General features: G+C 47.2%; 1 protein-coding gene across 3 annotated transcripts in view; it reads left to right on the forward strand.

Moving 5' to 3' along the window:
• The first annotated feature begins 13,346 nt into the window (after positions 1-13,346).
• Positions 13,347-16,934, forward strand: part of RAB11FIP1 (RAB11 family interacting protein 1) — a 33,819-nt gene continuing 30,231 nt past the window's right edge. For all 3 annotated transcript variants that reach the window (XM_047772495.1, XM_047772497.1, XM_047772496.1), the window contains exon 1: positions 13,347-13,797. In XM_047772495.1, the coding sequence (XP_047628451.1) occupies positions 13,421-13,797 (377 nt within the window). In that variant the 5' untranslated portion in view covers positions 13,347-13,420. The remainder of the gene's footprint in view (positions 13,798-16,934) is intronic.

The raw sequence follows: 16,934 nt of genomic DNA on the forward strand, positions 1-16,934 counted from the left end.
AGCTGTAGCCACCGGCCTACGCCAGCGCCACAGCAATGCGGGATCTGAGCCGCGTCTGCAACCTACACCACAGCTCACGGCAACGCCGGATCGTTAACCCACTGAGCAAGGGCAGGGACCAAACCCGCAACCTCATGGTTCCTAGTCGGATTCGTTAACCACTGCGCCACGACGGGAACTCCCAGAGTGGGTATTTAATTCCTGCCTGCAGTCTCTTGATTGCATTCATTTCCCCCCTTCTCCACCATCACTACTCGGTCCGATCCACCTTACTACCTCTCACCAGCACTGATGCCAAAGGCTTCTAACAAGTCTCCCTTTACCCAATCTCAGTCCTTTCTTTATCTGTCTTCCATTCTACCCAGTAATCTTTTCAAAAAGCAAATCTGATCCTAAGACAAGTGTTCTGTCATAGCCTCTGAGGTGGTGCATGGTATGTACCCTACCACTCTTCCAGCCTCACCTCATGCCATGATTTTTATTTTTTATTTATTTACTTTTTTGGCCATATGCACGGCATGTGGAAGTTCCTGGGCCAGCAATTGAAACCCATGCCACAGCAGTGACAACACTGATCCTTAACCCACTGAGCCACAGGGAACTCTGCTCTTGCTTTTTAGATCCAGTCAAATTAGCCCTTTTATGTCTCCCATCACTTGCTCTCTTCTGCCACATGGCCTTTGCTTGTGTTGCGATCTCTGCTTAGGCCATTCTTCCTCTCTTCACCTACTTAACTTCTACTCATCCTCAAGATGTTACTCTCAGAGAGGTTTAGAGTATTAGGTCCTGTAGGTCCTGAGAGCAACTCTATTTGATAGAGAGTGATAGTTAAAACAACTTGAAAAATGTTGCTAAGAGCTATCTCCATAGGACTTATCATGGTTTTGTGTTGACACTTGTTTGTAAATTATTCTCTACGTAAAACTTTTCATGACTTGGGAGAAGTTTTGTTTGTCTTCCTGTATCAGGTCAAGGATCTAGTCAAGGACCATTGACACGTGCAACCATTTGTCCCTTTCTTCATGAACTTTTGGAAAGTATCATCAAATATATGTTTACCTGTATTCTTTTTTGGGGGGGGGGGTTGAATGTAAATTATCAGAGGACAGATCCTACTCTGTTTTTGGTTTAAAATTTATAAAGATCACTTCCAGTATAATATAAATGTTTTGTGATACTTAATGAAAATATCCCATGAAGACAGATTATGAGGTCTCCTTAATACCCTATGGTATGGTTTAAGTGTAGTTCAGCCTGGAGACAAAGTATGAAGTTTTGGAAGTCTTTCCTTACCCTGTGATAGTAGGATTCAATAAAATCAAGCAGAGAAGGGCCTTTCCAGTTTATCTTCTGCCATATTTGTCTTCTTTTCTCTCTCCTTCTCTCTCTCTTTTTTCTTTTTAGGGCCACACTTGTTGCATATGAAAGTTTCCAGGCTAAGAGTTGAATGAGAGCTGCAGCTGAAGCCTACACTACAGCCATGGCCACACTGGATCCAAGTCTCATCTGCAAACTATACCACAGCTTGTGGCAATGCTGGATCCTTAACCAACTGAGTGAGGCCAGGAATTGAACCCAATCCTTATGGATACTAGTTGGGTTCATTTCCAATGAGCCACAGTGGGAACTCTTCTGTACCAATTTAAATTCCAGAAAGATTACCCATAGAATAAAAGACATCAAATACTTAGGAATAAATCTAGCAAAAGACACAGAAGACAAAATGACAAAAAAAAAATGGAGAGGATTTAGACTTGAAAAGGATATGCCATGTTCAATGTTTGGAAGATACAATATTGCAAAGATGTCAAAATTTTCCAAATTAATTTATAATAACTCAATGCAATCTCAATCAAAATTTAAAGGGTTTTGTTGTTGTTTCTAGAATCAAACCATTGATTCTACAATGTATTTGAAAAATACAAAGGCCCAAGAATTGCCAAGAAATCTGGGCAAAGGAAAGACAAAGCTGAAGGCTTTACATCACTAGATACTTAGATGTATTATAAAGCTATGATATTTAAGACAGCATGACATTGGTTCAAGAATAGACTAATAGTGGGAGCTGCCATTGTGGTTCACTGGGTTAAGGGCTTGATGTTGTTTCTGGGAGGATGTAGATTTGATCCCTAGCCTGGCTCAGTGGGTTAAGGATCTGGCAGCTGCAGCATCTGTGATCTACACTGCAGCTTCACTGGATCCTTAACCCACTGAGCGAAAAACAGAAAACAAAACAAAACAAAACAAAACAAAACCCAAGGGATTTTGACCCTTATATGATACTATGTGCTGGGGAAAATTTCCTGCTACAATGAAAACTGCATTTTCTGTGGCATCACCTTTGGATAGTAGCTGTTTTATGATGCTGTAACTTGGAGATAACTAATAGCAATGCAAAATTCATGAAAATTGATTCTGTCTGGTGAAGGGAGACATGCCCCCTCCCCCCGACCTTGGGAAAACCAGTTTTGTCTCAATTTGCACACTTACATCAATAGTCCTGATCTATACATGTGTCTATTTTTTGGATTCATATTGCTACAGGTTGAAACACTTTGAAACTTTTAAATAAAATTTAACATGTGTTCATTTTTATATCTGTATGAGTCATGGTTTTTTCTTTTTTTGGAAAATGATCTCTTATTGATATGTGAAAATTAATCCCAGCTGGATTGCTAACCTAAATGTGAAAATAAAGAAGTTAAGCTTCTAGAATATTATAAAGGAGACTATACTCATGGCTTTGAGGTAGCAAAAGATTTCTTTTTTTTTTTTCTTTTTCTTTTTAGGGCTGCACCTGTGGCATATGAAAGTTCCCAGGCTAGGGGTCCAATTGGAGCTATAGCTGCTGGCCAAAACCACAGCCACAGCAACTCGGGATCTAAGCAGCATCTGCAACCTACACCACAGCTCACAGTAACGCCGGATCCTTAACCAGCTGAGAGAGGCCAGGGATCGAAACTGTGTCCTTATAGATGCTAGTCAGATTTGTTTCCACTGAGCCACAACAGGAACTCCTGGTTGCAAAAGATTTTTTTTTTTTTTTTTGCCTTTTCTAGGGCCGCTCCCGCGGCATATGGAGGTTCCCAGGCTAGGGGTCCAGGTGGAGCTGTAGCCGCCGGCCTACACCACAGCCACAGCAACATGGGATCCGAGCCGATTCTGCAACCTACACCACAGCTCATGGCAACACCAGATCCTTAACCCACTGAGCAAGGACAGGGATCGAACTGCAACCTCATGGTTCCTAGCCGGATTCGTTAACCACTGAGCCATGATGGGAACTCTGCAAAAGATTTCTTAAGACATAAAAGCTCTAACTGTAAATCATTGATAACTCATATTTCATCAAATGTGAGAATTTATTTTCACCCCAAAACACACACAGAGTGAGAGTGGATATTTGCACAAGATTTTTTTGGAGTCCCTCTTGTGTACCAGTAGTAACAAACCCAACTAGGATCCATGAGGATTTGGGTTTGATCCCTGGCCCCACTCAGTGGGTTAAGAGTCCTGCATTGTGGTGAGGTGCATTGTAGGTCACAGATGCGGCTTGGATCTGGCATTGCTCTGGATGTGGCATAGGCCAGCAGATGCAGCTCTGATTTGACCTTTAGCCTGGGAAATTCTATATGCTGCTGGTTCGGCCCTAAAAAGAAAAAAAAAAGCATTAGATTTTTTTGACAGAGGTATAATACACACACATATAATACATATCCTAAGAATGAATAAGAAAGATAACGAAAAGAAGAATGGAAAAAAATAAATGAATGTACACATCACAAAAGACTCTATCCAAATAAAACCAATAAATAAACATGCAACCCCATTAATCATCAAGGAAGTACACATTAAAACCCCTTCACATCCACCAAAAGGGCAAAATAGGGAAGATGGATGGACAATACCAAGGTTGACAAAAAGGTGGAGAAACCAGACCTCTCAGACATTGTGGTTGGGAGTATAAATTGGTGTCACTACTTTGGAAAATGATTTGGCAATCTCCCTTAGTGCTGAACATATATCCACCCTGACCCAGCAATTCCATTCTTAGGTGTGTGTGTGTGTGTTCATGCATATGCACCAAAAGACATAACAAAAGTGTATAGTAAATTTATTCCTAACAGGCCTGTATTAGTTTCCTGTAGCTGCTGTAACAAATTACCATGTACACTTGGCAGTTTAAAACAACAGTAATCTATTTTTGGAGTTCCCGTAGTGGCTCAATGGTTAACGAATCCGACTAGGAACCATGAGGTTGCAGGTTCGGTCCCTGGCCTTGCTCAGTGGGTTAAGGATCTGGCATTGCCGTGAGCTGTGGTATAGGTTGCCAATGTGGCTCAGACCCCGAGTTGCTGTGGCTCTGGGGTAGGCCAGCGGCTACAACTCTGATTAGACCCCTAGCCTGGGAACCTCCATATGCCGCAGGTATGGCCTTAGAAAAGGCAAAAAGACAAAAAACAAAACAAAACAAAACAAAAAAACACAACAGTAATCTATTCTCTTGCCGTCAGTTCTGGAGGCCAGAAGTTCAACCAAGGAATGCTGCAAAACAATAGAAGTTTCCTGGTGGTGCAGGCAGTTCAGGATTTGGTGTTGTTACTGCTGTGGCTCAGGTCAATGCTGTGGTGTGGGTTTGATCTCTGGCCTGGCATGCCAAGGGTACACCCAAGAATTAAAAATAAATAAATAAATAAAGATGATCACATTACAGAAATAAAGTAAGATGAATACATCTTCATCTATCAGAACAGCATTTTTTTTTTATTTGTGGGAACACCATTGTTGACTATCATGAACATAATAACAAGTGAAAGAAATCAGATCCCAAATAAACATCTGATGTATGATTCATTCACATAATATTCAAAAATAGCAAGACTAATTCATGGGGATAGAAGTCAGGGTAATGGTCACGTTTGGAAAGGAGGGGGTCTAGTGACTGGTTGAGGGGGGACTTGAAAGGAGATGTCTGCAGTTGCTGGCCTTGTTCTATTTCTTGATCTTGGTGGTGAAAATTCACCGGGACACTTGTGTGCACTTTTCTGCATATGTTTATAGTGCTTTTTCCTTTTCTATCCTTGCTTATAGCTATGTTGTAATGCTATGATAAAGTTTGTTTTGAAAAATCTGTTCCTATATTATACAAATATCTTTCCTTTTCTGAACACATAGATTTTAATACATATGTTTATTAAGATTATGGGTGATTGCAACAAAGTTTTCTTTCTTGTTATGGGTTTAGGCTGTACCCTCTCTCAGGAATGTCTGTTTCTGGATCATGGGTGTGTATTTTTGGTCCAACAAGTTTTGAAGAAAACTTGAGTTGCAGGACCCAGTCATGCCATGGAATGGAACAGGCTCTTTTTTTTTTTTTTTACTTTTTTGGGGACTGCCTCTGCAGCATATGGAAGTTCCCAGGCGAGGGGTCAAATTGAAGCTTCAGCTGCTGGCCTACAGCACAGTCACAACAACCCAAGATCCTCGCCAAGCCTTCAGTATACACCACAGCTCAAGGCAATATCAGATCCCCAACCTACTGATAGAACCGGCATCCTCATGGATACTAGTGAGGTTCATAACCTGCTGAGGCACAATGGGGAACTCCCAGAAGTGGCTCTTTTGTATTTGTTTCTCTAACAAATGTTAAGGATGTTCTGTGGGACTTGAGTGTCACTGCCTTCCTCGCTGAAGGCATCCCCCAACTTGGCATGTGGTTGGTTGTGGTGCGGATGGGGAAAGTTACTCCAGGATGAATGATTCATACTTAGGAGAGGTTGTATGCATCTTAGGATGGGTAAGAGGTAGGATTTACCGAAGACGGGTAGAGGTTCATAAGAGGGATGATAGGGCCAGATAAGAAGAGGGCACTTGGAGTTCCCATTGTGGCGCAATGGTAACGAATCCGACTAGGAACCATGAAGTTGCAGTTCAATCCCTGGCCTTGCTCAGTGGGTTAAAGATCCGGCGTTGCTGTGAGCTAAGGTGTAGGTTGACGATGCGCCTCGGATCCTGCATTGTTGTGGCTGTGGTATAGACCAGCAGCTGTAGCTCTGATTCAACCCCTAGCCTGGGAACCTCCATATGCTTCTGGTACTGCCCTAGAAAGCAGGAAAAAGAAGAAGAAGAAGAAGAAGAAAAAGAGGGCCCTTAAGGAGCAGAGCTGTTAGAACCTGGTGCTACCCTGAGAGAGAAGCCTGAGGTAAAGGGCTTTCTTCTGGTGCTCCCAGTTGGACCCCACCAAGCATCAATCCCTGGGCTTGCCTTTAAACTTCCAGGGATACATTATAACAATGCCTTAGGATGTCAAGAGTCAACGTAGCCATCAGCCTTGTGCCTTGTGTCCTGGCATCAAAATGGAAGATGCCCTTTTGACGGAGAGTTCCCACTGTGGCTCAATGGGTTAAGAACCTGATGGCGTAGTCTCCACGAGGATGCAGGTTCAATCCCTGGCCTCACTCAGTGGGTTAAGGATCCAGTGTTGCTGCAAGCTGAGGTGTCATTTACAGGTTTGGCTTGGATCTGGCATTGCCGTGGCTGTGGCCTAGGCTGGCAGCTGTAGCTCTGATTTGACCCCTAGCCTGGGAACCTCCATATGCCACAGATGCAGCCCTAAAAAGAAAAAAAAGGTAGGGAGAGAGCAATAAAGAGATGGTGGGGCTGCTCACCACCCACTCTTGGCTGGCTCTGCTGGGGTGTGGTCCCAGTAGTCCAGGAGACTCAGTGGCAGTAAAAGTGGAGGCTTGTGGCTTATGGGAGAGACACCAGATCCTGAGGGGCAGTTTCCAATGGAACAGGTCAAGGAGGAGGAAATCCTCAGAATTCCTGCTTTCCTCCATCTGCCATGAAAGAGGTTCTGAGAGGTGCAAGATGGCCCACATCCATGGTGAACATGTATTTCTTTTATAATCAGAAAGGGTAAACCTTATCCTGGGCATCTATCCAGAGAAAACCATGACTTGAAAAGATACATGTACTCCAATATTCATTGCAGTGCTATATACAATAGCCAAGACATGGAAACAACCTAAATGTCCATTGACAGAGGAGTGGATAAAGAAGATGTGGTACATATACACATGGAATATTACTCAGCCATTAAAAGGAAAGAAATAATGGCATATTTGGATGGACCTAGAAATTATCATGCTAAGTGAAGTCAGTCAGACGGTGAGACACCAACATCAAATGGTATCACCTACATGTGGAATCTAAAAAAAGGTCACAGTGAACTTCTTTGCAGAAAAAATACTGACTCACAGACTTTGAAAAACTTATAGTTTCCAAAGGAGACAGATTGGGTGGTGGCAGGGAGATGCACTGGGAGTTTGGGATGAAATGCTATAATATTTGGTTGTGATGATCGTTGTACAACTATAAATGTAATAAAATTCCTGAGTAATAAAAAAATAAAAAATAAAAAATGCAATTAACAAAAAAGGGTAAACTTTAGATTAAAAAAAAAAATAGTTATCCTAGGCAGGGCTGGAGGTGGCAGCAGTAAGGTTAAAAAGGACTAATGCCAGAGTTCCCGTTGTGGTGCAGCAGAAACAAATCTGACTAGTAACCATGAAGTTGTGGGTTCAATTCCTGGCCTAGATCAGTGGATTAAGGATCCGGCATTGCCATGAGCTGTGGTGTAGGTCGAAGACATGGCTCAGATCCCGTGTTGCTGTGGCTGTGGTGTAGGCCAGCAGCTATAGCTCCAATTTGACTCCTAGCCTGGGAACCTCCATATGCTGTGAGTGTGGCCCTACCAAAAAAAAAAAAAAAAAAGAAAGAAAAGAAAAAAAGCACTAATACTGAAGGTTTGAGAGTCCTTTATGTCTCATCTACTTAACTTGAGCTGCCTTCCACTGGCAACGAATCGAATCGAATTGAGAGAAGGTTAAGGCAAATGTGAGGGCCATATGTCCTGCCTTTGTGATGCATGCAAGTGAATAAAACCAGGGATGCTCAGAGTAGGAGAAATAAGCTAAGGGAGTTCCCGTTGTGGCTTTGCAGTAATGAATTCGACTAGTATGCATGAAGACTCGGGTTCAATCCCTGGCCTCGATCAGTGGGTTAAGGATCCGGCATTGCTATGAGCTGTGGTGTAGGTTTGCACATGCGGCTCAGATCTGGCATTGCTGTGGCCGTGGCATAGCCCGGCAGCTGTAGCTCAGATTCAACCTCTAGTCTGGGATCTTCCATATGCTGCAGGGTCGGCTGTTTAAAAAAATAAGAAAGAAAGAAAAAAGAATAAAAAGAAGCTAAGGAACAAGTAGCAGTTCTGAATGGGAGCAGGTGTGGGCGGAGCAGGGAGAGCGTTGAGCAGGGAGTGGGAGGGAGAAGCTGCTCACCCAGTTATGGGATTCAGGGGCCTTCCCTGAGGGGTCCTGGCAAGATGGAAAGACTACCTTTGCCTTCTCCATGAGTCAAGCTTTGTTAAACAAAGTAATACTGTCAACAAGAGTGCAGGGAACTGGTTACACCATTGACCTGTTGACACCACCTCTGTCTCCTCAGGGCTACAGCCTCCGGGGCATAGGCAGGAGCCCTGGGCTAACTGACCCCATGGAGAAGCAGGAAGCACTTGCTCCTTGGGAGGAATCTCAGTCAACCATGTGGGTGGGAGGCGGAGGCAGCTGGACCTGGAGAACCCAGAGGGCTGTTTACCCAGCACCTCGGTGAATGAGTCATGTGTGTGGATGGCTGTCACCACACCCCAGAGTCTAGGCAGAAGGAGAAAGGCAAGTGGCCTTCTAGCCCCTTTCTGCCCTTCCCCTGGAAGAGCAGGACAGCCCATGCGGAGTCCCCAGGACGATTTCTGCCCTGGTGTTCCTGCAGTTGGGGGTGCCGAGGGGCTGTGGGGGGCCTGGTGGTTAGCAGGAAGCTGGAAGTCTCTCCTCCTGGCCTGGCCTGGTTGGACACCCTGTCTTTCCAGGGGGAACATTCCCAGCCAAGCCTAAAGGCAGATCCGGGCTGAGGAACCTCCCTGAAAAGCTGGGCGCTGCCCGGGCCTAGGCGCTCTCCCCTCAGCCGCCGTGGGGGGCGGGGGACGACAGGCTGACCGGTCCAGTTGAACCTGCCAGGCACCTTGTCCACTGAAACTCCTCTTCTGGCAGAGATAGAGGCGGGCGGGGTGAGCGGAGAGGGCCTGGGAGGTGTTTACAAACACTCTCGGAATTGGAATTTGGGCTCAGCAGGCCCAGGTGGATTCAGGCGCACAGGCCCGGCGCCAGCCTTGTCCCTGACTCTGGGCCTGTGCACCCCAACACAGATCAACCCCCCCTTAGCCTCTGGGCAGAGGTGAGCCTCGAGGGACAGTGTGTTCTAGTGGGAAGAGAGGAGAAGGCAGCTTCCCACCTTGCCCTGTGCTGGGCTTCTTGGCACCTCTCCTCCAAAGCCCCCACTCCTCTGAGTTAACCCCCGCTGGCATCCAGGGTCTAGAGGGAAAGATATGGATGGGGATTTATCTGCAGGAGCAGGAGCAAGAGCGAGGCTGCCCCCTTCTTCTCCAACCTACCACCCCTGCCTTAACCACAGAGCCTATGTGAAACTCAAACACATGAGGTCAGCAGGTGCTCCCAGTTTCCAGCCCCCTCCCAGTTTTCTAACCCTTTCCACGAGTGGAAGGGAGGCTTTGTGTCACACTCAGCCTGTGGGGCTGTCCTGCTTGGTTTCATTCCTGGCTCTCTCTGCTGTGGAGGCAGCACTAGCAAGGTGAGTGTGGGAGAGGGGAGACCAGAGCTGAAAAACATCATTCCCTGGGCCAGTATTTTTTTTTTTTTAATATATCAAGCATTTTTTTTTGTCTTTTTGTTGCTGTTGTTGTTGTTGTTGTTGTTGTTGCTATTTCTTGGGCCGCTCCCGCGGCATATGGAGGTTCCCAGGCTAGGGGTTGAATCGGAGCTGTAGCCACCAGCCTACGCCAGAGCCACAGCAACGCGGGATCCAAGCCGCGTCTGCAACCTACACCACAGCTCACGGCAACGCCGGATCATTAACCCACTGAGCAAGGGCAGGGACCGAACCCGCAACCTCATGGTTCCTAGTCGGATTCGTTAACCACTGCGCCACGAGGGGAACTCCTCAAGCATTTTATTTTATCTTTTTAGGGCTGTACTTGTGCCATATGAAGGTTCCCAGGCTAGGGGTCTAAATGGAGCTATAGCTGCCAGCCTACGCCACAGCCACAGCAATGCCAGATCCCAGCACCAGCTCATGGCAATGCCTGATCCTTAACCCACTGAGTGAGGCCAGGGATCAAACCCGAGTCCTCATGGATACTAGTCAGGTTTGTTAACCACTGAGCCACGACAGCAACAACCAGAGAGCCTTTTTTAAATGTAGTATCAACTTAGTCACTGAGGATGCTCTCGGGTGGGGTAGAATGGGGGCTGGGAGTGGGGTGTGGCAGACAGTCCCCGAATGAAAATGAAGGTGAGTATCTGGCTGGGACCTGCCCTGCTATTGGCTGCTGGGCTGCTGTTGCTCATACCTGCCTTACAGCCTGATCACACCACTGTTCAAAGTCCCCTGGAGGCTGGCTCACCTGGTCTAGCACTGTGGTATAAACTCCCCAGCCTGGTGTTCATGATCTGCACAGTCCGGGCTGACCAACCTTGGCTGTCTTATCTCTACCTGCCTCCCCATGCCCTCCTAGAATATCCCAGAGCCCAGCCCCAGTGGTGTGCTCATAGGCCCTAAATATGCTATGAGCTCTCTGGCCCCTACATCCTTGCTTTGGCTGTTCTCTCCTGAAATGCTCTTTCTCCATGTCCTCTTCTCTGCCTGTCATATCTGGCTCCTTTAGGGCCCAGCTCAATGCCACTTCCTTCATACAAATCCACCTGCTAGAGAAATTGCTCTTAAAACACCCACAGCATTTTACAGATATAGGACTTCATTTATAGCATTTGGGAGGTGTGCTCTTGCAACTGGGTCTCATTCAGAAGGCTTTGTGCCCTCTGTTTGTAGCACCTGGCACACACTGGGCCAGCTAAGTTCTCAATAAATCTTCATGGTAATGAATGGAGCCATGAGATTGGATGAGGTTAACAGATGGTCAAGCAGGGGAATTGGTACCAAAACAACAGGGTTCTGCTAGGCTTTTCCTGCCACTTACATGTCTGCTGCCTCCTTTCCTTTCCCCTTCCCATCACCGTTAAATATTTACAACGTACTAAATAGGTCTTTCCGGCACTGCAGCACCCCTCAGCTGCAAACCTGGGGCATAATGTCTGTTTTCTAATTTTTTTCTTTTCTTTTTGGTTTTTAGGGCCGCTCTTGCGGCATATGGAGGTTCCCAGGCTGGGGGTCCAATCGGAACTGTAGCCTCTGGCCTACACCACGGCCACAGCCACAGCAACTCAGGATCCGAGTCTTGTCTGTGACCTACACCACAGCTTGTGGCAACACTGGATCCTCAACCCACTGAGTGAGGCCAGTGATCAAACCTGCAACCTCATGGTTACTAGTCAGATTCGTTAACTGCTGAGCCACTATGGGAACTCCCTATTTTCTAATTTCTTAAAAAAATTTTTTTTTGGAGTTCCTGTTGTGGCTCAGTGGCTTAAGAACCCGACTAGTATTCATGAGGATGTGGTTTTGTTACCTGGCCTTGCTCAGGGGGTTAAGGATCCAGCATTGCCGTGAGCTGTGACATAGGTTACAAATGTGGCTTGGATCTGGCATTGCTGTGGCTGTGTTGTAGGCTGGCAGCTACAGCTCTGATTCAACCCCTAGCCTGGGAACTTCCATATGCTGCAGGTGTGGCCCTAAAAAAAGATCTAAAAAAATAAATTTTTTTTTTAGTCTTCTAATATCTGATGTAAAAGAAACACTATGTACTTATGGTAGTGTGGGATAACCTGCCAACTCTTCAATTCCATAGCACTTCTTCAGTACCTACTGTGTGTCCAGGTTTGTGTCAGGGGCTCTGGAGGAGACAAGTCAGCACGTGGTTCTGCCCTGAAGAGGGCTATGGGAAGCCAAACCTTGGAGAAATCTGAGTAAAGCCTTGCAGGGGGTAGGATGTGGGTTGGCAGAGGTGGGCAGGGCAGCCGTGGGACAGATGGGACAGATTATCAGTGCTATAGTTTGTCCAGGAGATAGAGGAGAGTGAGTCAGAGTGGGCCCCAGACAGGAATGCCTTGAATCTCTTTCAAGACTGAAGTTAATGCGGTTGGTGGGGAGGCACCATGGTAGGATTTGGAGCAGGCTGTGTGTAGTGTGGCTTGGAGGGAGAGGAATCTAGAGATCTGGCGGGAAACTGACAGCAACCGAGACTGGAGCTCTGAGGATCTGGAAGAATCAAAGGATGCAATAGAAAGACTGCATGGGAGTCAGAACACCTGGGTTCTAGTCCTGGCTCTGTTGTAGAGCCCTTGAACGAATCACTTATCTGCTCCAGGACTCTCCTTAACTGTAAAACCTAAAACCCTTCAAAGTGACCTCTGCAATCTGTTGATCAATATTTGAACCTTTGAAGTAGGATACAGGGAATGAAGGGCATCGCCCATCCAATGGACCCTGGGAAAAAGGAGGTGCCTGACTGGGAGCCCAGAGGGTGAAGAGAGACTGCAGAGGGTCCAGACCTGAGAAAGAGGGAACTGCGGGAGAAGGGCCTCTGCTCCCGAGGTCCATTTGGCAATCCCGTTTTCAGTTCCTCCTTTCCTTCCCTTCTCTGACTTCCCTCCTCTTGACTTCACCTTTTTTGGTGAAGGCGTGGCAAAATAGAACACTCCCACACCACCTCAAGTGCTCCCTTCCTTTACCTTCCCCTTTTGAGGTAGCCATCAAAAATCCTCCTCCTTAGCCACCCACCTGGCGCCATCCCTGGACCCACTTTCCTCCAGAGTAACTTCCCCAGCGACCAAAGTAGAAAGAGCAGTGAATTCGGAATCGCATTCATTATCACCTTCATAGGTACCCTCTACTGAGAACTCGCCCTGGGCCAGGTGACATTTTTTTGGCAACAATTCTGCGAGGTGGTTGTTATCTCATTTTACATACAAAGAAACTGAGACTCCAAGGCTTTAAGTAATCTGTGCAAAGCCACACACCTGCCACTTGGACGAGGCCAGATTGGAAATGAGGTCTCATTCCCAGTCTCTGCTTCGGTCAGTTCCGTTCCGGTTGAGCCACGCGACCTTTGGCAAGTAAGACCCCAACTCTCACCTACCAACTCTCAGACCTGAATTCTCCAAGCCCCGCCCCCGCCTGCTTAGCGCTAGCCCCACCCGGGCCCCTAGAGCCTAGCTTCGCGTACGCGGCGGAGGCGGGCCCGCCCCGGCAGGTGGGGGCGGGCGGAGGGGGCGTGTCCAGGAGGGGGCGTGGCCGGAAGCCTTAAAGAGGTCGGGGCGGCTGGGCAGGCTGTGGAAGCCGCGCGTCGCGGCTATCTTCTCACTTTCGGTTGGATCGCAGAGCCGTCACCATGTCCTTGGCGGCCTCGGCGGGCAGGGGCCGAGGGCCCGTATGGTCCCCAACGCACGTGCAGGTGACGGTGCTGCAGGCGCGGGGTCTTCGGGCCAAGGGCCCCGGGGGCACGAGCGACGCGTACGCGGTGATCCAGGTGGGCAAGGAGAAGTACGCCACCTCAGTGTCCGAACGCAGTTTGGGCGCGCCCGTGTGGCGGGAGGAGGCCACCTTCGAGCTGCCGCCGCTGCTGTCGGCCGAGGCTGTGCCCGCCGCCGCCACCACCCTGCAGCTCACCGTGCTGCACCGCGCGCTGCTCGGCCTCGACAAGTTCCTGGGCCGCGCCGAGGTGGACCTGCGGGAGCTGCACCGGGACCAGGGCCGCAGAAAGACCCAGTGAGTGCGGGGGCGAGGACCCGGAGCGGGGCAGGCCGGGGAGGACGCTTGGCCTGGGCGGTGAGACCCTTTTAGAGTGTGTCCCCGTCCCCCCACTACCTCCCCCCAGGGGACTGACGGAACGAGGCCTCTCTGGAGGGATCCCCTCGGCCAGTAATAGTATTCTCACTTCAGCTTCTTCTTGGGCTGTCCCTCCCCAGCTCTCCCAGTACGTGGGTTCTTTGAAAGCGGAGGTGGAGGTACCTGCCGCGTTTTTTAATCTGCAGGAGGGCGCTCAGCGCCTGGAACTTCGTAATCACTTAATGAATTTTTGATGAATTGAAACTAGCAGTGGGCTGACGAACTTGTCTTATTAGTTGAGTAGCGTGTATATTTGATACACGCCTTGCCTTCCGTGGAAAGCCTCCTGGGTATTTCATTGTACCGGACACTGAGCTGGAAATGGCTGGGCCAGGACGCTGGAAGGGCTAACTGGAGCAGTGAAACCCACAGACACTAGAGGATCCCCCCAGAGACCGAGTTGGGGCATTGCGATGCGGGTGGGTGGCGGTGGAGGCTGGGGAATGAGGACTGCCCTGGGAGGGCTGTCCCCCACCCCCACCCCCACCCCCGCCCCCACCTCACCACCGGGTCAGGGGTTGGTCTAGAGAATTTGCCCCTCCCTCGCCTCCTCCAAGAATGCTACAACGGTTTGAACTTTCAAACCGAAAAATATTGACCCATTTTGCCCTGGCCCCCAAATTAGTAAGGATTTCCCAGTGATGGCTGGAGCCAGGGCCTGCCCTTGGCCAAGTAACTGGGAGTAGGCATTGTTTCTCGCTGGAGTTTCTCAGGTTCTCTCTGGTCCTACGGGGGTGGGGGGTGGGAGTGGGAATGACTGCTCCCCCATAGCTCCCCCCCTACCCCCATCAGGACTTCTGTTTTCGTGAATCACCCTCCAGCAGGGAAAGGGGGGGGGGGGAACCCTGTTGGTTGCAGACTGTTACCCATTTGTTTGTTTCTTTCACCGGTGTTTGGAATGGAATATTTGATTATGTTCATCTAAAATACCAGAACCTAGCCACGCTTTCTTAGCTTAACTTGGTTACTTTGCTGGCCTTTAAATGTGCAGTTATGTTACCACTTAACCCTACAGTTTATGAGGCATTCTGATTCACATTGTGCATTTTAGATATAAACAGTATTTTTAACTTTCCCTCATGAAGGAGACAGAAAAGCCAGAGGATTTGAAATTACCAGAGCCCTTTTTCTGTCCGGTGCTTGTGCACATAATACCTGCTTCCCTTATCTGGTCAACGATGAACAGGCATTTCTGAACTCAAATCGGATAAAAATAGAGGGCCTTGAGATGAGGATGGATGGGGTATCTTTATGGCATCAACTTACATGCCATTAGGTGAGCAGCAGCCTCTGCCTGCCGAGCAGGGGCTGGAGCAGTGCTCATTTTCTGTTTGCTTAAATGATATTTGGGGGCCTTGGACTGGCTTCTTTTCCAGCTTCAACTAGGTGCTGTAGGCTGCCCTTTGTCTTGTCCCATCCCAGGATGTGTGGATATTCTTGTTGGTCTCTGCCATCTGTTTCTCATGTGAACGTTTAAGTCCCTTGAAAGATAGATTGCATCTCCCTGCCAGAGATGGGGATTCCAAGTTTCTGGGGCTGGTGCCCACTCTGGCCCTGACTCATTGCTGAGCTTCAGGCTGCTCTGTCTCTAAACACCCAAGTTTCCCTACTTATATAAATGGAGCTGTGGCCAGACTTAATTCATGTTTATAAGATGTTCCTGGATTAATGGAGCCCCTTGTAGAGATTCAAAAGGTTCTATTGCTGATTTGAGAGAAATGAAAACCTTCAAGTTCCTTACCTGTTTCAGGAAGGGTTCTGTCTCTGCTTCTTCATTTTTCTCATCCTCTCTGATATAAAGATGGTTACTCCTGTCTCTAGTATATGAGCTTATGGCTACTGAGTCACAGTATCAACCTGTAGGAAAATGGTGCTTAGCTGATTTTTTTTTTTTATAATTGTAGAGGAAGCCTTCTTTGCTCCTCCAGCAGTAGATGAGACTGCAAGCTTTCCATTATCACTTCCTGGGACTTCCCGGGGTGCTGGGGGAACCCAGTTAAACTAAGCCTGTTCGATGTCCTGGTACATCACTTGTGTACTCAAGATGCTGAGATCTGGAGCCTGAGACATACGCTTAGAGGTGGAAGTTCAACAGAAAGGAACTGGTTGGGCTAGGAAAGTCATTTGAACTATGTATTAATGGTTTGACTCCACCTTCGACATTCGAAACCCAATCCAAAACAAAAGTTCAAATCTCTGTCTATTGTGTGTGTGTGTGTGTTTGTGCGTGTTTGCGCGCATGCAAGTGTGCGCATATGTACATTTGTGTTAATCTCTTCAGAGAACAGTTGCTGTTTTAGATGGGGTTGTTTGTGTTTTTTGATATTGAGCTGCAGAAGTTGTTTATAAATTTTGGAGATTAATCCCTTGTCAGCCTCTTCATTTGCAAATATTTTTTCCCATTCTATTGTTTGTCTTTTTGTTTTGTTTAGGGTTTCCTTTGCTATGCAGAAACTTTTAGGTTTAATTAAGTCCCATTTGTTTATTTTTGTTTTTATTGTCATTACTCTAGGAGGTGGATCTGAGAAGATATTGCTGTGGTTTATGTCAGACAGTGTTTGGCCTATGTTTTCCTCTAAGAGTTTTATAGTATCTGGTTTTATATTTAGGTCTTTAATCCATTTTGAGTTTATTTTTGTGTATGTGTTAGGAAGTGTTCTAATTTCATTCCTTTACATGTGGCTGTCCAGTTTTCCCTGCACCACTTTCTGGAGGGGCTGTCTTTTCTCCATTATATATTCTTGCCTCCTTTGTCATAGATTAGTTGACTGTAGGTGCATGGGTTTAATTCTGGGCTTTCTATCCTGTTCCACTGATCTCTATTTCTGTTTTTGTGCCAGTACCATATGGTTTTGATGACTCTAGCTTTGTAGTATAGTCTGAAGTCAGAGAGCCTGATTCCTCTAGCTCCATTTTTCTTTCTCAGGATAGTTTTGGCTATTCTGCGTCTTTTGTGCTTCCAAAGAAACTTTAAAATATTTTGTTCTAGTTCTGTGAAAAACATCCTTGGTAATTTG

The sequence above is a fragment of the Phacochoerus africanus genome, chromosome 3 (genome assembly GCF_016906955.1).
Source record: "Phacochoerus africanus isolate WHEZ1 chromosome 3, ROS_Pafr_v1, whole genome shotgun sequence".
Classification (NCBI taxonomy): domain Eukaryota; kingdom Metazoa; phylum Chordata; class Mammalia; order Artiodactyla; family Suidae; genus Phacochoerus; species Phacochoerus africanus.